The sequence below is a fragment of the Bos taurus genome, chromosome 18, assembly GCF_002263795.3.
Source record: "Bos taurus isolate L1 Dominette 01449 registration number 42190680 breed Hereford chromosome 18, ARS-UCD2.0, whole genome shotgun sequence".
Classification (NCBI taxonomy): domain Eukaryota; kingdom Metazoa; phylum Chordata; class Mammalia; order Artiodactyla; family Bovidae; genus Bos; species Bos taurus.
The window spans coordinates 2,822,471-2,842,356 of NC_037345.1; the positions used below are offsets into that span (position 1 = coordinate 2,822,471).

The following is a 19,886-nucleotide window of genomic DNA, read 5'->3' on the forward strand; positions in this document are numbered from 1 at the left end:
GTCCATGATGGTAAAGCAGTTCTTAAACTAGATACAAAAAGCAAAGACCATAAAGGAAAGAATGGGTAAATTTAATTACTTTAAGGCTTTGTGTTATACAAGGGTTATCACAAAGAAAATATAAAGACAAGTCACAAACTGGGAGACAATATGTGAAATATAAATAACTGACATAGGAGTGGCATTCAGAACATACAAAGTACTTCTAAAAATCAATAAGAAAATGACAAACAAAAGACCTGGATAGGTACTTCAGCAAAGAGAAATACAAGTGGCCAACAAAAATATTAATAGGAAAAGATGCTTAACTTCATTAATCAGTGGAACATAAAATGAATCACAATGAGATGTCACTGGTCAACCACCCAACAGCCAAAAATTTTAAAGTCTGAGAACGCTGATTGTTACTGAGGTTGTAGGGCAGCTGGAACTACGGAGGCATAAACAGATATATGTGTGCTCAGCTGCATCCGACTTTTTGGGATCTCATGGACTGTAGCCCACCAGACTCCTCTGTCCATGGGAGTGTCCAGGCAAGAGTACTGGTGTGGATTGCGATCTTCTCCTCCAGGAGGAAACTCCAGGGTCAGGATCTTCCTGACCCAGGGACCAAACCCATGTCTCCTGCATTGCAGGCAAATTCTTTACCACTGAGCTACCTGGGAAGCCCATAAATAGATAACAACCATCTGGCATAATTTGAATGAAGATACTCATGATCCAGCTATTTAGCTGCTAAGTAAATATCCTACAGCACTGGTGGCAGGAGATATAGACAAGATTGTTCCTAGTAGCACTGTAACAGTTTTTGGGTGTTGCAGCAGTCGTACCCGACTCTTTGTGAGCCATGCACTGTAGGCCGCCAGACTCCTCCGTCCGTGGGATTCTCCAGGAAAGAATACTGGAGTGAGTTGCCATTTCCTTCTCCAGGGGATCTTCCTCCCAACGCAGGGACTGAACCCGGGTCTCCTGCATTGCAGGCAGATTCTTTACCATCTAAGCCACCAGGGAAGCCCAAATATTCCATTAGGTAGGTAAAAATGAAAATGATTTATTTACCTCTATAGATGATAGGGGGCACTCAGTAGGAAAGGGTGACAAGGGCATTCCTGACACCATTCCAGAGAGTATAAGTTGGTAAGTCATTTTTGGAGTAATTTGGCAACTTCACATGTAAAAGATGGATGCTCTTTGATCCAGCAGTTCTATTTCTAGGAATCTTTACTATAGACACACAAATTCACTCATCTCCTGGGGTCCTCTCCCATCCCACAAGCTTGGATTCCCAGGAGTGAGCCTTTTGTCAAGGAAACGTGATTCCAAGGGGGCCAATCCCTCAATAGCTCTCTGCCTTTTCATCATGTGCTCAATGAACTCCTATCCATCCTTTATTTGAACCAAATATTTCCTCTTCAAAATGTTTTCCTGACTCTCCACAGTAAAGTAGGCCACCCTCTACCCATTCTTATTATTTATTCACAGTTGCATGTTTATTTTGGAGAAGGCAATGGCACCCCACTCCAGTACTCTTGCCTGGAAAATCCCATGGACGGAGGAGCCTGTTAGGCTGCAATCCATGGGGTCGCTAAGAGTCGGACACGACTGAGCGACTTCACTTTCACTTTTCACTTTCACGCATTGTAGAAGGAAATGGCAGCCCACTCCAGTGTTCTTGCCTGGAGAATCCCAGGGACGGGGGAGCCTGGTGGGCTGCCGTCTCTGGGGTCGCACAGAGTCGGACACGACTGAAGTGACTTAGCATAGCATGTTTATTTATAGGACTTTTTATTTACTGTCTGTACTCCCCACCAGAGCAAAGGCTGTGACTATTCTGTTCCAGGGCCTGACCCAGGGCTAACTCGTGAAAACAATGGACTGGGCACTGTCTGTCTTTGTCCTGAAACCTTATCTGGGTTCACCTAGGGGCTTGCTGAAAACCTGCTGCACGCAGAGACTTGTCCAGAAGGCCCCATACGCGGGCAGCAGCATCTGAGAGCCAGTCATTGGCATCCTGGAACCTCGGAGACAGGTGAAAAGGAGTGAGTCACACAGCAAAAGCCATTCACTGTGCTGGCGCCAAGACAGTCTGTGACCCTGGCAGGGACAAACGAAACTTGTGGATGCCAGTATCAGGCTGGGCTCTGAGCCCCAACCCAAATGCCTTCCTGGATCCCACTAGGGATTGGCGACTGCATGTCAGCCTCTGGCACCATGACCCTCTGGCTGGACCTTCTTTGCCCGAACATAGCACGTTGCAGACTTCCTGGTTGACTCTTCCACTTAACCATGTGCTCCTTCCAGGTGGAGCCAGGAGTCTGCTTTTATCCCCAGAGGCTATCCTGGGGTGGAGGGGCCACATATGGGGAGGAAAGGGGCCGGTGGCAGGGGCCCCATTGTACCAGCCCACTGCCCACCCCGAGATGTTTGCAGCTCAATGCCAGGACAGAGATGATCATTTTGCAACATTTAAAGATATCGAATCACTATGTCGTGCACCTGGAACTTATATAGCACTGTAGGTCAATTATATAATTAAAAGTACAATAAAATTTTGGAGAGAAGAGGAGAAGAGGTGGAGGCATTAAATCTCCATCTCTTAGAACATTTTCATTTTATTTTTGGCCATGCCATGTGGCTTGCAGGATCCTATTTCCCCCATCAGGGCCTGAACCCGGGCCCTCAGCAGTGAGAGCGCAGAGTCCCAACCACCGGTCAGCCAGAGAATTCCCTCTTGTAACATTTATAAATTTAAAAATTGCATTTTTCTCTTTTTATTGTATCTATCTGAGATGGCTGATGTTAATTAAACCTAGTATGGTAATCATTTTCCAATGTAGGTAAACCAAACCCTCATGCTGTACACCTTAAACTTAGAGAGTGATGTATGTCAATTCTTCCTCAATAAAACTGGAAACAAAAAAAACCCAAAGTGTCAGGACAGCTCCTTGACACCCAGAGACGCAGATCTCTGGGTGATGATCTGCCTTTTGAAGCCTATGATGGAAGCTTCTGCTCCATCCCCAGTTCAGTTTACTTGTTAGAACCACAAGCGTTGAAGTCAAAGATGTAAGTTTGAGTTCCAGCCCATATATTAAGCCCCATGTGACCCTAGCCTAAGTCATTAATAAATTCTGCATTTTAAATACCTTCTTCTATTGTGAGAAGGGGCAAATGGAGGCTTTATGGGGCCCAAAGTTTCTACAGCTAGACAGGTCCCTAACTGAGGCATCCTGAAGTTTTGGCTTCAAGGTCAGTATCCATCTGCTCCCTGCGAGGAAGAAATGGAAGGTGCCAGACTGCCCTTGACCTGCCTGCTTTTCAGTGAGGACGTGGGTCTGCAATCCAGGTCCCACCAATCCAGGCTGAGAACGGGAAGCCAGCAACCTCCAGAATCCCTCCTAGTGACTGATGGCCTCAGTGAGGGCAGATCCTCACTCCCAGCGGGAACGGGCTAAGGTCTTCTGGTGGTTAACTGTCAGTTTGCAGCCCAGCTCTGTATTCCGGTGTGATGGGTATTCTATTTGCACGGACTCCAATCTTCTTCCCTGTCCTTCCCAGAGGTTCTGTGACCCTTCTCCCTCCTTTTCAACATTTTTGGAGCACTTGTTGGCTTTCATTTCCTGAATTTAAGACTAGCTCTTACATATCCGCATCTTCCCCCTTCGCCTACCCTCCACCTCCTTTTTTAAAATCCAGCTTCTGTTTCATAAGACCCTCTGCCGGCAGAGCCAGGTGCTGTAGCTTGCAGCTAGGAATCGTATTTTGTTCTCCTCCAGGGCCTGGCACAGAAGGACCACAGGGAGACAGCCACCCTAGAGCCTTTTTTCTTCCAAGCTCCTGGCAAGCTTTATCTGGTTACATCCACCCCATGACTTGCCCTCCGGGCACTGATCTTGCTGCCAGCCTCTTGCTCTGCCACACGCTCTGCCTGGCTTGCTGCCCAGGCCTGCCCAGCCTTTTTTCCCTCTACTTTGCCTGCTCACTGCCTCCCTCCAGGCTTATCCAGGAAGCTCCCTAGATTCTGCACTCTGAACCCCGAGCTTACCACTTCCCACATCTCACCCTGCAGCTGCGGTCCTAGCTACTGCCGACTGCTGAGCCCTTGGGCAAACAGGATGGGAAAATCTGACCCTTCTTGGTCCGGGAAACAGGTTTCTGCAAGCCTGATGCCCCCTCTCCTCCCCACTGTGGTCTCAGAGCAAACCCCTCTCCCTCTCTTCATCCTCCTTCTCATCCCGTAGCCTTGGACAAGTCCCTTCACTTTTGCATTTTGCTTCTCCAACTTTACAGGCCGTAAACTCTAATTTGTATCATACAGGTTAAATATGTTTATTTCTGTAAGTAGGAGCTTTCCCATCAGGACAAATCAAAGGTTCACCTTACTTAGGCAGGTGATGGGGTTGTATGGGCTCCTGGGAGATTGGGTCAGAGAAAGACTAGGGGGAGACCCCAAGATATAGGCTTGGCTGATTTCTTCCTGAAGACACAGATGAATATAAAAGCATTGGCTTTGGTGGCACGTGGTGCCAGAGGATTTGGGGGAACAGAGTCTGGGGGTGGTGCAGTGGAGGGGAAGATGTACTGACTTCAGGGGCCAGCTGGCCACAGTACCCTTCCTGTCCCAAGTAGGGCTGGGCCAGCCTTCTCAGCTGCAGGATGAAGCATCCTGAGGGAGACTGAGAGGGAAAGAAAGTGCTGGAGAAGGAGCCAAGTCTTTGAACTTATTCCCTGCACTCAGGAGAAGTGGGGGAACCAGTCTGCTTTCTATGAAGAGTGTTGCTGTCAGGAATTCAGCTCCTACCTGCTGTTGCTTAATCACTTCAGTCACGTCTGACTCTCTGCCCCCATGGACTGCAGCCCACCAGGCTCCTCTGTCCATAGGATTTTCCAGGCAAGAATAGTGGAGTGGGTTGCCATGCCCTCCTCCAGGGGATCTTCTCCACCTAGGGAGGGATCGAACCTGCGTCTCCTGCACTGCAGGCAGATTCTTTACTGCTGAGCTACCAGGGGAAACCATTCAGCTCCTAAAGAGGACTCGAAAGAAAGAGAAGTGGGCAGAAAGAAACTAGTTTGGGAACTCGGTCCTAGCCTGCTACAGGCGGAACCTCCCAAACTCTGGGCCACCTCGTGCCCAGCCCCTTCGGCACCACGTGTGGGTCTCCTGGCCCTGGTGACCGCCAGCTGGGGGCCTCCACTACGGCCCGGGGCGCTCAGCAGTGGACGAGGCCCAGCTGAAGCTGCTGGGGCCGCGCGGCAGCACCAGGTCCAGGCTGAGGTCGCGCTGCTCGTCCTCGGAGAACACTGGCCGGTAGCCCAGCAGCTGCAGTGCTCCGGCACACAGATCCTGCACGCGGCGGATCTTGGCGAAGGGCAGGGCGTGGCGCCAAGCCTGTGAGACATTGAGCGCGTCCCTTGACGTGGTCTTGAAGGCCTCACGGCGCGCCCCGGGCCCGGCGCCGTGCGTGATGTTGTGGATCCAGGCCTCGAGCTGCGGCGTGAGGCTCAGGCCCGCGAAGGCGTACAGCTCTCGGATCTCCGGCAGCGGCGCCCGCGCCAGATCCTCAAAGCGCACCAGGCGGTAGCGGCCGCGCAGGGCTGGCGGAGGCTTGCGCGTGGCCGCCTCGGCGATGCGCACGTGGCTGCGGCACACCTCACGCACGACGCGCAGCTCCGGGTCGGCCTCCACCCACTTGCCGTTGGTGCCCAGCACGATGCCGTTGTCGCGCGCCAGCGCCTTGGCCGTCTGCTCGCGCGAGCGCAGCACAGCGCGCGGGTCACGCACCAGGTGCACGATGCGCAGGTGGAGTGCTGGGTCGCTGAGCAGCGGGTAGAGCACCTGCAGGTTGAAGAAACGCACCTCCTTGAGCACCACGTGGCTGTAGGAGCGGCAGGCCTCCTGCGCCAGGCTGAAGGGCCGCCGCGCGCACAGCGGCTTGCACACCGCCTCGCTGCTGATGGCGCCGCGCGGGAAGGCGCTGCAGGCGGGCGGCGAGCACAGAGCCCGGCTCTCCGCCCATTGGAAGAGGTCCGACAGGTTGCGCCTCCACGGCAGGTAGGCCTCGAACACATCCATGTCGCACAGGAAGACTGAGCGCACCAGGTCGCGCACTGCCATGTGCAGCGCCAAGGCGCTGCCCTGCGACAGGGCGGCCCACACGTGCCACGCGGGCTCCATCAGGTAGAAGACATCGGGGTGCTGGCTGAAGAGCTGGCCCACGAAGGACGAGCCCGAGCGCCACGAGGACAGCACTAGCACATGCACCCGCTCCTCGCTGCTGGCCGCAGGCGGCAGTCTGGGCCGGGAGATCAGGAAGAGCAGGAGGCCGGTCTGCGCCAGCAGGAGCGCAGTCACCGCCGTGCTGGAGACGCGCCGCAGCCACATGCCGCCGGCCGGAGACCTGCAGAGGGAGCAGGCAGTAGCAGTCGGGGATCAGGGGCCACTTGCCCATCCCACATCCCACATCCCGGTCTGGGGCTGCCGGAGAGCAGCTCTGGAACTTGCCCACCGCCCCAGGGAGATCACCCCACTGAGGACCTCCCAAGTCAGGAGTGTGACTTGAAGGCATGAGCAGTCTTTGCAGAGCCAAACGCCAGTTGCACAAGACTATGGGCAATGTTCTTCCCTTTGTCTCTCTTTCTCTCCCCTAGCCCTTTTCTTTCTCAGGGGGAACATATATGTAAACCGGAAGTCCTGCTTTTTGCTTAAAATTCCTTATAGGGGAGCAATTTTAGGTTGTTTACCTAAATAGCTTGCTGGATGATTTAGCAGAGCCTTCCCAACTGCGCCACTTCCTAGCCTAACATCTCAGACCAAAGGCTTCATTGCTCTGTGACTCAGTTCACCCATCTGTAAAAGGGGATTCATCTTGGTCCTGGAGTATTGGGATGAGTCCCGAGGGTTGGGGCATGTAGTAATTCTCATAACTGAAAACTTGCACTTTCTGCCTAGTGTGCTTCTGTATTGTTTGACTTTTTAAATAAGCAGATGTTACTTTTGCTATTACAAATAAATAGACAAAAAACAGCAACTGTTGCTCTCACCCATGGAGAGTGAAGTCCTGCAGGAAGCACGGATTCCCAAGGGAGGATATCCTTCTGGATTGGTGGGGTTTGGCAGAAGAAACCAGTTAAGGGAGAGGTAGGACGGAGCCGGAGAAGGGGAAAGATGAGGGCAGAGTCGGGCCCCTTTCCATGCTAAGGTTACTTACTGCTGTCCCTGGCTGCTGGGAGGGCTGCCCACCTCGATCACAGGTCCATGGGAGAGGCCTGGAGGTTTTTCAGGGCCTGGGAAGGCAGGAGAGGGCTGGGTCAGATGGCCCTGGACACTGGGAGGGCTCTGTCTTCCCAGACTGACAGAAGTTCCCCTCGGGTGGGAGTCTAGTTGCCCTTCTCCTGGCTGGAGCTGGGCAGGGACGAGCAGGTGGCTAGATACATTTTCCCAGATGGAAGTGAAATGAAAGTCTCTCCTGCTGGGTTTGAGTCTCTCTGATGCCACTCAGGAGCTGGGAGACCTGGGACAAACGACTTAAGTTTTCCAAGACTCAAGTTTCCTCCTCTGTAAAATGGGGATGATAACATTTGACCGTAAGGTTGTCGAGAGGAATGATGCTGCAAACATGTTATGAGGAAAGGGGCTTGGTAAAGCGCCTCACATGCCCCATGTTACTGATGCAGTGTTCAGCTGTGTCTGAGAGGAAACCATGGGGAGTCTCTGCCCGGAGAAGACCCCTGAGGTCACCTATGCTTGGAATCCCAGCATCTCCCAGGCCCCCTGCAGCCCCCAAACATGCCTAAGTCCTTTAGTGGATCTTAAGAAAGTCCCAGGGTGCAGAGGGAAAGATAAACTGGGGCACTGAGATTGACATATACACACTACTATATATAAAAGAGATAATTAATAAGGACCTACTATAGCACAGTACTCTGTAATGACCTATATGGGAATAGAATCTAAAAAAGAGTGGATATAGATGTAATCATTGATTCATTTTGCTGTACAGCAAAAACTAACACAACATTGTAAATCAACTATGCTCCAATACAAACTAATTCAGAAAGAATGTCCCACAGAGGGTCCTACAGAATGAAAGGAACACCGAGCCCAGCTCCCACACCCCCAGGTCCCAGAGTTTTCTCCTCTTTGCACTGTTCTTCCTGCTGCGATCTCAAGGATGAGCTGCTTGGGAAAAGAAGGATCTGGAAGTTTCCTCTTTCCTTTCACAGCACTTGCTCCCCACGGAGACGCCTTCACTGGCTACGTCACCACTGAGGGCAGATGGTGTCTAGACTGTGAGCACAGACCCCTCTCGACTCCCCCCCCACCCCCGTATCAGGGGCCTGCAGGATGCCCAGCAGCTCTTGTTTCCTGCTCGGTCCCCCCTGGAAGACCTGGACAGCAGCCACCCGCCTGCTCTGCACACGTTACCTCCTCTCCTTGAGGTTGTGCTTCCCGAGAACAGGGTACAGGAGCGGGAGGAAACTCTAACTCCTCTTTACTGACATATATTACCTCAAGGGCTAGGAGATTTGGGGTTTCCCTGGTGGCTTAGTGGTAAAGAACCCACCTGCCAATGCAAGAGAAGCAGGTTCGATCCCAGGGCAGGAAGATGCCCTGGAGAAGGGAATGGCAGCCCACTCCAGTATTCTTGCCTGGAAAATCCCATGGACAGAGGAGCCTGGTGGGCTACAGTCCATGGGGTTGTGGATATGACTTAACAACTAAGCACACATATACAGCTAGGTGATTTAACTCAACAGCTCCTGAGGTGGGCATTATGATCTCAATTTTTTATTTAGTTTATTTATTTTGGCCACAGCACTTGGCTTGTGGGCTCCCAATTTCTTGACCAGGGATCAAACCCAGGCCCTTGGCAGTGAAAGCTTGGAGTCCCAACCACTGGACCGCCAGGGAATTCCCTATGATCTCAATTTTTTAGACAAAGGACCCAAGGTTTGGATAGACAGCAAGGGACCCCAACCCAGGACTTATTTCGAGGTTTCTGGCACTTTCTAATCATAGGCTGCTGGCCTCTCCCCTGGTGCTGGGAGATCCTACAGAACACAGGACCCTGATACTTGGGCCCAAACACAGCTGCCCAGGCTTGCCTCACCCTCCCCTGGTAAGGAGAATCTTACCCCCAGGCCAAGATGCTTGTTACCTGCACTCCAGGGATGCCAGAGGTCTTTTTAAGTGACTCACACTGTACAGGAACTGTTATCGGATCCTCCGATTGGAACTCAAGAATTAGGAAGAAGATGGAAGCATCCTGCACACTCAGGGTGTCCAGAGAATCCAGGTCCCAGCTGGGCGTTTTCTGAGAAGGCGCCTTACATTCAGCACACCACCAACTGGCCCAGGGTTCAAGTGAGGAAGAACATGTCAGGCAGGCACTGGGATGTGTATTTTATCTTCTTGATTGAATTTTATTTTCCCCAAGTCCCTAGAAGGTAAAAATCATCCTGTGTGTTTTAGTTGAGGCAATGAGGCTTAGAGACATGAATACACAGCTGGTAAGGGGTAGGGCAGGGGTTTGAATCCAAGTGCCAGGCCCCCAATGTGGGGCTCTGGGTGGCCCCATTCCTAAACCTTTGCCCAATGAAGCTCCCCACTCTGGAAGGGTCATCTGCCTCTCCTATGAATCCTTTGTAATATTTTGTGGGCACATATTTATTATTTGTCTAATTTTTGAAAAGGTGATATATAGAAGTGGTACAAAATTCTGTGTGTGTGGAGTTTTCTCCTTTGGGGAACCTTCCTACACTGTTGGTGGAAATCGTATTACTAAGCTGGTACAACTACTATGGAGAAGAGTATGGAGATTTCCCAAAAAACTAAAAATATAGTTACCATATGATCCAGCAATCCCATTCCTGGGCATATACCTGAAAAGACAACTCTAATTAAAAAGATACATGCACCCCAATATTCATTTGTTGTTGTTGTTAAGCAACCTGAAGGTCCATAAACAGATAAAGAAGATAAGGTACATATATTCAATAGAATATTTCCAAGCCTTAAAAAGAATACAATAATGCTATCTGCAGCAACACAGATGGGCCTAGAGATGATCATACTAAGTCAGACAGAGAAACACAAATACCTTATGATAGCACTTATATGCGGAATCTAAAAAAAAAATGATACAAATGAACTTATTTACGAAACAGAAATAGACGTCAGTACAGTCACTCAGTCATGTCCGACTCTTTGCAACCCCATGAATCACAGCACGTCAGGCCTCCCTGTCCATCACCAACTCCCGGAGTTCACTCAGACTCACGTCCATCGAGTCGGTGATGCCATCCAGCCATCTCATCCTCTGTCATCCCCTTCTCCTCCTGCCCTCAACCCCTCCCAGCATCAGAGTCTTTTCCAATGAGTCAACTCTTCACATGAGGTGCCCAAAGTACTGGAGTTTCAGCTTTAGCATCATTCCTTCCAAAGAACACCCAGGACTGATCTCCTTTAGAATGGACTGGTTGGATCTCCTTGCAGTCCAAGGGATTTCACAGACATAGAAAACAAACTTGTGGTTACCAAAGGGATGAGGGGGATAAATTGGAAATTGGGGATTAACAGATAGACACTAGTATATATAAAATAAATAATAAGGACCTACTGTATAGCACAGGGAACTATTCAATATTTTGTAATAACCTATACAGGAGAAGAATTATATATATATAAATTTGCTGTACACCTGAAAGTGTTAATAAACTATACTTAAATAAAAATAAATAAAAGTTTTAAAGTGTATAAGACCTAAAAGAAAAAAGCATATACATACTAGAAATTCTGTAAATATCCTAAAATTTTATATGAAATTCTTTATTGTATGTTCATGTACTATTTCATTCATTCTGTAAACATTTATTCTGTGGCTATTATGTGCAAAGCATGAAAGTAAATATTGACATGTGGCCACTGCCTTCAGCTTAATTTCTAGCTGAGAAGGTCACCACGAAGCAAGTGATCATTTAACCACAAGCCATAGTAAGTCTCCATGGGGTCACAAAGAGCTGGACACGACTGAGCAACTGAACTGAACTGATAGGAAGTGTAATAAAGGGCAAGGACAGTGCTGTGGGAGCCTACAGCTAAGGGCAAGCAGAGAAGTCTTCCCTTAGCCAAGTGCTTTTTGAACTGGGATCTGAAGGCTGAGCAGGGAATAACTGTGGGAAGGGCTGTGTGAGGGAGCAGGTGGAGAGAAGAGGTTAGTATGTCAGATGAAGCAGCATCTCTGAAGGCTCCAAAAAGGAGCATTTCATGTTCAAGGGTCAGAGGAAGGCCAGAAAGGCTGTAGGTACAGTATCTAAAGGAAAAAAAAAAAAAAAGTCATCCCACTGAACCCAGCCCCATTCGTGGCAGATTTTCTGTTACAGAAAGCAAACCCTGGTGTGCATGCTTTCCTGGACCTCTCACAGCTGAGCACCGCTGACAGCGTCGCAGCCCAGGATTTCCAACTTGGACTTGCCCCGTTCTACGCAATCTACCCAGAGCTGCTCCTTGAATTTCCCCAAATGTCTTTTATTCCCTCCTCCTCACTATATACAGAACATCATTAGTGTGAAATTATAATTAGAGAAATAGTTCCTGCCTCCAGGCGTCTGAAACAAACTTAGTTCGGTAAGAAGTACGTGAAGAGGAAAGTGTCAGGACTTCCCTGGTGGTCCAGCAGTTAGGACTCGGCGCTTTCAATACCAAGGGCCAGGGTTCAATCCCTGGTCAGGGAACTTAAGATCCCGCAAGCCACCAGGCATGGCCAACAAAAGGAAAGTGTTCTACTAACTGAAGCATATTGTTTCTGTAAATATAGTAATTTGGAGGGAAGAAAAAGGGACTAAGAGGAAGAAAAAGGGCTCTGTCCTGCTTTCTATGGGCTTCCCTGGTGGCTCAGATGGTAAAGAATCCACCTGCAATGTGCGAGACCTGGGTTCGATCCCTGGGTTGGGAAGATCCCCTGGAGGAGGGAATGATAACCCACTCCAGTATTCTGGCCTGGAGAATCTCCATGGATAGAGGAGCCTGGCGGGATATAGTCCATGGGGTAGCAAAGCTCAGACATGACTGAGCTTTCTATAATAATAGCTAATATGATAGCCCATAGAAAAATGCCAATCAATTTTATCAAAAGGCCTGGAGGGACTTTGTTTTGTATCCCAGATTAGCAAGATTAGCTTTCCAGTAGTACAGAGCTGTGTATTCAGGCCACTAAGACACATTGCCAATGGCACACGGGAGAACATGGAACTGGTCCTGCATTGAGAGGTGCAGTTTTTTAATGTCTGTCCTTTCAGAAACAGTAGCTTTATACTCATAAATTCAGTGCCTACAAACTATAAAGCAAGGAGTATGTGGGCTCAGTCGCTCATTAAAAAAAAAAAAAGTAAGCCTGATGCCACATTTCAGGACGTAGAGATTGCAAAAATCTTATTTTTTTCAAATAAAAAATAACCTAATATTAAGATCATTGAATTGCTTAAAAAAAAAAAAGTTAAGAATCCTGCCAGAGTAAGACAATAAGTGTCATGTCAGGGATTGCCCCAAAGCCTGAGTGAGATGATATTAATAGATATTTGCTGAATCGATATCAGGCACTCTGATCCAAATCTGAAGGGAGTGACTCCCCACTTGTCCTGTGTTTCTTTCTGCTGAGCATCTAAACATTACGATGGCTTCTAGTCATCCCTGACTAGCTCTTGGTCTGAGAAACAGAGAAGGAGCCCCCATTATCTCTGATGTGCCGATGGGAACACTGAGCTACAGGGCAGGCCTCACAGGGGAGGTGCGGGAGGACAGGGCTCTGCCCTCTGGGCCCACTCCGGCTGCTCTAGACTGCAGCTCCTCCGTCTCCAGTGTCTCCCAGCCCTGCAGAGTCTAAGGCAGTGAAAGGTAATCCTAGGTAGCACCCCCTGGCTCAGATTTCTCTCGGTTTGGCATCAGCTGCAGGCCATTCTGTTCAGGAATCCCAAAGGCTAAAGAAAAGAGATTTCGGATGAGGCATGCGTGGACCTGAGGCATCAAGGGCCACCCCTGGAGATGAACCAGCTCTGATGGAGCCCAGGGTATCTGCTGGAGAGAAGGCTGACATGGAGGGCAAGAAGGACAAGGGAAGACGAGAAGGGAGAGAGAAAAGAAGAACAAGAGACAGGAAAAGCACCAAGGGAGGGAAGGGGAGGGAGAGGAGAAAGACGGATGCCTGTGGTGGTGTGGGAATCATGGAATACCCCTGTGAGGGCTTCCTACATACCAAGCCTTTCCAACCCATTTTCCTCTGAAGCTCAGATCAGGATTATCTCACAACAATGCTATAAGGTGCGTCTGATGTGCTACCCTATTTCACAGAAGAGGAAATTGAGGCTTAGAAAGGTTCAGGAACTTGCCCACACAGCAACGGGCAGAATTTGAACTCCAGCTGTCTAACTTTAGAGCACTTCACTACATAATGTTGAGTGAAAAAAAAAAAACACAGCAAAACATACAGTGTGTTAAAAATACGTGAATATCAAAGGACACCATCAAGAAACTGAAATGATATCCACAGATGGGAGAAAATATTTGCAAATCATATAAATAGCAAGGGACTTGTACCCACATATAAAGAGCTCTTACAACTGAACAATAAAAAAAAAACCCTGATTTTAAAATAAGCAACAGATTTGAGTGGATATTTCTCTAGAGAAGATAGACACATAGTCTATAAGTGCCTGAAAAGATCCTTGATAGCTTCAGTCATTAGAAAAATGCAAATCAAAACTACATTGGGATACCACTTCCCATCCTCTAGCTTAGCTGTAATAAAAAAAAGATAATAGCAAGTGTTAGTGAGACTATGGTGAAACTGCGACCCTCATGGAGAAGGCAATGGCACCCCACTCCAGCACTCTTGCCTGGAAACTCCCATGGACAGAGGAGCCTGGTGGGCTGCACTCCACGGGGTCGAGAAGTCAGACACGACTGAGTGACTTCACTTTCACTTTTCCCTTTCATGCATTGGAGAAGGAAATGGCAACTCACTCCAGTGTTCTTGCCTGGAGAATCCCAGGGACGGGGGAGCCTGGTGGGCTGCTGTCTATGGGGTCGCACAGAGTCGGACACAACTGAAGCGACTTAGCAGTAGCAGCAGCAGCAACCCTCATAGGCTGCTGCTGGGAATGTAAAATGGTGGATTGCTGCGGAAAGCAGGTCATCCCTCAAGTAAACATAGAATTACCACGTGATCCAGCAATTCTACTCTAAAATACACAAATCCAAGAGAACCAAAAATATTTGTCTACACAAAAACGTGCTCATGAACTTTCACAGCAGCATTAATCATAATAGCCCCCAAATGGAAATGTCCTATATGCCTATCAGTTGATGAATGGATAAACAAAATGTGGTGTACTCATGTAACTGAATATTCTCTGGCAGTAAGAAGGAATGAAACAGTGATATGTGCCACGACACAGATGAACCTTCAGGTGGTTAACGCACAAGACTGAATATGCTATAAACCGGTGAACTGTACCTTCAAAGAATGTAAATTATATCTCAATAAGGCTGTTACTTAAACAAACAAACAAAAACCAAAATGATTTAGTATAATCAAAAATCCAGAAGGATGCGTGCTGAATATTGGTGGTTGTTATTCTGTGGCCAGATTACAGGTCATTGTTTTCTTGTTTTATTACTTTGTCAGTCATTAACAATCAGGTCTGTTTCATCGATTCAGAGAGGCATGGGTGGAGTTTGCTGACTTAGCTTTTATTGCAGGGAGAGAGGCACCCCCAAACCATCTTCTAGCTGACCTGAGTGCCTAGGTGCCTAGGGGCGTGGGATGGAAAACTACCTGGCCTTTGTCAAGGGCTCCAACCCACACTCAGCCTCAGGGCTCTGGGCTGGGGCAGGCAGTGGTGAAGACGTGCTTGGCCCTAAGCCTGGCCACATCTGCCATTCCCCTGCTGGCCCCGGTGAGCAGCTGTGTGGCATCAGCCGGAGGTAGGGAGGCTACAGTCACAGAGCCCAGATGCTGCTGGAGTAACCAGACCTGCCTGCAGAAACCTACTGGGAAGTGAAATCAAGTTAGTCTGGGAAAGGAGCTTCAAGTCTCCTTGGCTCAGAGCCACGTGCGGGGCATTTCAGAGCAGATGAGCAGAGACCAACACAGAAATCTTTTTCCAAGGCTCTGAACTTTGGGGATCCCCAAAGCACAACACCTAACTTGGTCTAAATCACTGCACCTGACAGCTGGAGGGGCCTCAAGTCTGGGACTCCCCCTCTTCTCTGCAGTAACACTTGCGGGGAATAGAGGGTGTGTATTTCACACATTCCTCTCTGGTACCCAACGCCCATGTGTGGACTGAGCCCTCTTATGCAGGGATCATCTGGAATGTTCTCTGGTTTATTTTTCTTAATCTCTTATTTTGATTCATTTATTTTTAAAAAGCCGTCTCCCGCGGCTGCCTTCAATTGTATTTATGTCCGCTATCCAAAACCTCCATTCTTTGGACCCCTTTGCTGATGCAAGTAAGGGTGCTGATCTGCCTCCTGCTGGCACTGAGGATTATATCCATATAAGGATTCCATGAAAAAACGGCAGGAAGACCCTTACTACCATCCAGGGGATTGCTGATGATTACGATAAAAAGGATCTAGTGAAGGCGTTTAGGAAGAAATTTGCCTGCAATGGTACTGCATTCAGCATCCGGAGTATGGAGAAGGAATTCAGCTACAGGGTGACCAGCGCAAGAACATAGGCCAGTTCCTGGTGGAGACTGGACTGGCTAAGGATAGTTCCTGGTAGAGACTGGACTTGCTAAGGACGACCAGCTGAAGGTTCATGGGTTCAAGTGCTTTTGGATCTCTGAGGCTTAAGTGAGGATTTCCTTGCAATGAGTAGAATTTCCCTTTTGTCCCTTGTCACAAGTTTAAAAACCTCTCAGCCTGTATAATGTAACCATCTGGGGTCTGCTTTTAACTTGGACTAGTGGAACTCCTTCATGCAACAAACTGAACAGAGCCATGCTGTCTAGTCTTGGGGTCCCTCATTTAAACAGAGGTCAAGCAGAGGCGCCTGGCAGTGTCCAGCCTGAAACAAAGCAGTGACAGTGATGCTTCAGCCAAGTCCAGAGCCCCAGGATCACAGGCGACTCTGTCTGGCCGGAAGCCCCTCAGCAGTCCCTCTGCAGAGTTCCCTGTCCTGAGAGAACGTCCCCACCTGGACAGTCCTCGATGAAGCGGAGAATGGAGGGTGGTGAGGCAGCTGTACTGCTAGAGGGAGCCTTTGGTGGTTGGGGAAAGGTCCCCTGCTGTCTCCAACGTGACCCGGTGGGCAGAGCTTAGAGCAACCACTCTCTAGTGAGGGGCCAGGACATCTGGCTTGCCACCAACGTCTTTTTGACCAGACATATCCTAAATAATCAATTCCCAAACTAGAAGGTGAGGCCAACCTTCTATCAGTTCAGCTTCTGACAAGGGAACAAATTTCAAACCCATCTATCAGTCACAGCTGTAGAGCTTGCAACTCACTAGCAACAGTGGCCCCATGCCATGTGAAGTAACCAACTGATTTTGGGGTGTTTTTCCCCTCCCTCTTCAGTTTTAATGTTATATAATGTATTTAAACCCTTATTTAAATAAAACTTATTTTCAGAAACAACAACAACAAAAAGAAAACAACGCAAAACAACCAAAGACAACATGTGTACCTTGTTTGGATTCTGATTCAGACAAACCCAGGGTGAGAAGATATCTCTGAAGTAATCAGAGAAATTTTAACATGGACTGAGTATTAGGTGATATTGGGAAATCTTTGTTAATGCTACTATCACTACAAAGAATACTCCTGTTCATGCATTTCTGTACCTAAATCCCCTGACTAGCCTAGAAGCCAGACCTTATCTCTCTCACACCAGGTAGTGGGGTTAGCACACGGGCTAAGAGGATGAACTCTACTTGATGACTCACTGGGTGATCTTGAGCAAGTTGAGCAAGTTACTTAATCTCTCTGTGCTTACTTTTTAAAAAAAAATCTATAACTAGGGGAAATAATATAACTCAACTCATGGGCTTGATTTGAAGATTAAATGAAGTAATATTAAAGTACACAGATAATGTCTGGCACATAGTCCACTGAAAAGTATTTTTTCAAGGATCTTTTAAAAATCCTGGATGACAACTGTGTTCTATGAATCCAAGAGAAAGCCTGTGCATAAGGAGAACTCAAAGAAAATAGCCCAACCAAGTCCAAGTGGCCCTAGCAATAGAAAGAATCAAGCCTAGGCAGCAGTGGTGGTGGTGGTGATTTAGTTGCTAAGTCGTGTCCGACTCTTGCAATCCCATGGACTGCAGCCTGCCAGGCTCCTCTGTCCATGGGATTCTCCAGGCAGGAATACTGGAGTGGGTTGCCATTCCCTTCTCCAGGGTATCTTCCCAAACCCAGGAATTGAACCTGGGTCTCCTGCATCACAGGCAGATTCTTTACCAACTGAGCTACCAGGGAAGCCATACATCCCAAACAGAAGATAGTGAATCATGGCTGAAAGCCTGCCTTCTGAAGCCAGACTGGGTTAAAACTGTGCTCTACAACCAGTGGGGTGTGTCACTTTGAGCCAGTCACTCATAACCTCTGGACTTCAGCTGACTCTGAGAAGGAGGCTCTAGCAGGGCCTACCATGCAGTCTGGAGAGGACTAAATGGAACAGACTAACCCTTGGCATGGCCAGGCTCACCGAGCAGCCTGCTATTCTTATTAACTCTGGTACTTGGCTCACTCACTCATGGCTTCACCTCAGCCAAGTCTTTTCCACTCTTGGGGCCTCACTTTTCCCATCCTCGAGCCTCCAGTACAAGAGGGAAGAGAAAAGAGAGTGAACATCTGCTGGGCACCTATGCTGAGGCCCAGGGAGGTGGGCTCTATTGTTGCCCACGGTCCAGCAGCTGGGAGCAGGGGCCCCCAGACTCAAATTCAGCTGGATCTGGTTCCAAATTCACTTGCCCGAGCTGCTTTTCCTTCAGGGTTCCATGGAAAAAGCCCTTGGAGAGTTTTTTGTTTCTGGTTTTGTTTTTTTAAATGAAAGCCATACCCTTTGAAACTCAAGTTCCAAGAGACAAGGGATCCTCAAGAAATGACCTGTGGAGCTGAGGCCCCAGGAAGACCCTTTCCAACCAGCACTTGGAAAAGGGTGATGCCCTTTTCACGTTCTCATAAAAACCACCCTCAGCTCCAACTGGCACAGCCCACGGGGGGCTGCAAGGTCACCGCCTCCCCAGCTGGGCCCCGGGTCGCCCAGGGTGTGGGCATCCCGCGCGGAGAGAGGATAAATCAACGTACCCCAGGCGAGGTGTCCCGGCCCGGGGGCGCGGCGCTGGGCAGACGCCTCTGGCCCCAGTCTCTGCCGAGACTCCTGGACGCCGCCTTCACCCAGCTCCGTCCGCGGCCGCTGTCTCCTCGCCGGGACAGTCCGCAGGGTCTTACGGCTCTGAAGCGGCACCCGTGCCCCCGGGGCGGAGGGCGCTCCGAGAGGCGTGGACTTAGCAAGCTGGGGCCGAGATATTGGAGGCACCTGGAGAGCCAAGGCGGCGGGAGGCTGGAAACCGGGCAGGAGTCCCCTAAAAAAAAAAAGAGAGGTGTCGTAAGAATGGGATGTTGAGGGAGCCGTCCCCGGGTGGGGGGCAGGACACCAAGCAGCCTCGGAGACCCCGGGCGCCCGGCCCCGCGCCGCGCTCTACCTGTGCGGCCGCTCGGAGCCGCGGGCTGGAGCGGAGCGCGCACAATGAGGCGCTTTCAGACGTGGCTGCGGTCCCGGAGCGGGCGGGCGGGCGCCGGGGCGGGAGGGGAGGAAGGAAAGAGCCGGTTGGCCCCCGGGCTCGGGCTAGCCTGCCCACCACGGGACGAGGGGCCACGCCTCGGGGGAGGGGCGGCCGCCCCGGGCGGGCGCGGGCGAGCCCCGGAGAGGAGGGCGAGCCCCCAAGAGGAGGGCGCAGGTGGGCCCGGGGGAGCGCGGCTCGGCGCGGGGTGTCGGGGGGCGCCCGCCGCGTCGCTTCTCATCCCACTCGTTGACCAAGAGTTTTGCCCTCCAATCAATCCCCAGAGAAGGGAGGCTCCTGGGAACACAAAAGGCCCTTGTGAAAGAAACCGAATCTTAATTTTGCCCCTGCTCGCTCTCGGTGGCATCCTCGCAGCCAAAGGAATCCAAACTGCTTCCCAAGCCCCTGGTCTCGGCCCCAGCCAAGCCTGGGTCACCTGGATGTCAGGGCCCCCGCGCACTAGCTGGGCTGCGAGGCGCCGGGACACCAGGTGGCCCTCAGGAGCTGGGCCTGCAGCTGGCTGTCTCCCCGCTTCTCCAGCCTCAACCCAGAGACTCAGGCTTGATAGCGGGTCCTGGTACCGGTATCTTTCAGTAAATAAAGATGTTATTTCCCTCTACAGATAACAAAGTCCAAGCATCTGAACAAGATGGAGAATTCTGATCTCTTGTAGTCCGTGGTGCGACCTAAAAAGAAATCTCTGCGGCTGGAACTATAAATTAGTGCATTCTTTCCAGGATTCGGTTTGGCGAGATGAATTAAAATCCTTAAGAATGGTCATAAGCTTTTTGAAATCATAATTTCTTTCTAGGCTCTATGTTAAGGAAATAAAAGTAACAAAAAGGATTTATATGCACGGTTGATAGAAATGTCATTTATGACAGCAAGAAAAAAAAAAGGCAACAAAAAATTAAAAGGATGTGTATCAGAATGCCAAGAGAGCAATTTACAGACAACTCATTTTCTTTAGGTTTCTGTAATTACACGTTTCCTCCCATAGGCATTTAGAACTTACGTGGTCACAAAGCAATAAAACTTCTTTTACAAAGCATGAACATGAAGAGAAAGAAAGAAAGCTTTATTAATTGCTTTATTA

At 49.5% G+C, this 19,886-nt stretch overlaps 1 protein-coding gene and 1 non-coding gene across 6 annotated transcripts; both read right to left on the reverse strand.

The window, feature by feature from the left end:
• Window positions 1–50: 50 nt before the first annotated feature.
• Window positions 51–19,766, reverse strand: CHST6 (carbohydrate sulfotransferase 6). Of its 5 annotated transcripts, none has more exons than XM_024978415.2 (6): window positions 18,713–19,766; window positions 18,315–18,592; window positions 9,848–9,882; window positions 9,159–9,348; window positions 7,209–7,284; window positions 51–6,398 (listed from the first exon to the last, which is right to left on the reverse strand). In XM_024978415.2, exon 6 carries the CDS (start codon window positions 6,380–6,382, stop codon window positions 5,195–5,197), a length of 1,188 nt encoding a protein of 395 aa, XP_024834183.1. In that variant the 5' UTR covers window positions 6,383–6,398; window positions 7,209–7,284; window positions 9,159–9,348; window positions 9,848–9,882; window positions 18,315–18,592; window positions 18,713–19,766; the 3' UTR covers window positions 51–5,194. The 5 variants fall into 5 exon arrangements, with proteins under 5 accessions (XP_024834183.1, XP_024834184.1, XP_010812616.1 ...); XM_024978416.2 differs by having other exon boundaries at window positions 9,200–9,440; XM_010814314.4 differs by having other exon boundaries at window positions 9,159–9,440.
• TRNAH-GUG (transfer RNA histidin (anticodon GUG)) lies at window positions 17,411–17,483 on the reverse strand. Its single transcript has one exon. It is a non-coding gene; the product is annotated as a tRNA-His (tRNA).
• Window positions 19,767–19,886: the final 120 nt, after the last annotated feature.

Bases quoted from the DNA above. Each gene is read 5' to 3' on its own strand.
- CHST6 (XM_024978415.2), bottom strand. From the start codon at position 6,382: ATGTGGCTGCGGCGCGTCTCCAGCACGGCGGTGACTGCGCTCCTGCTG.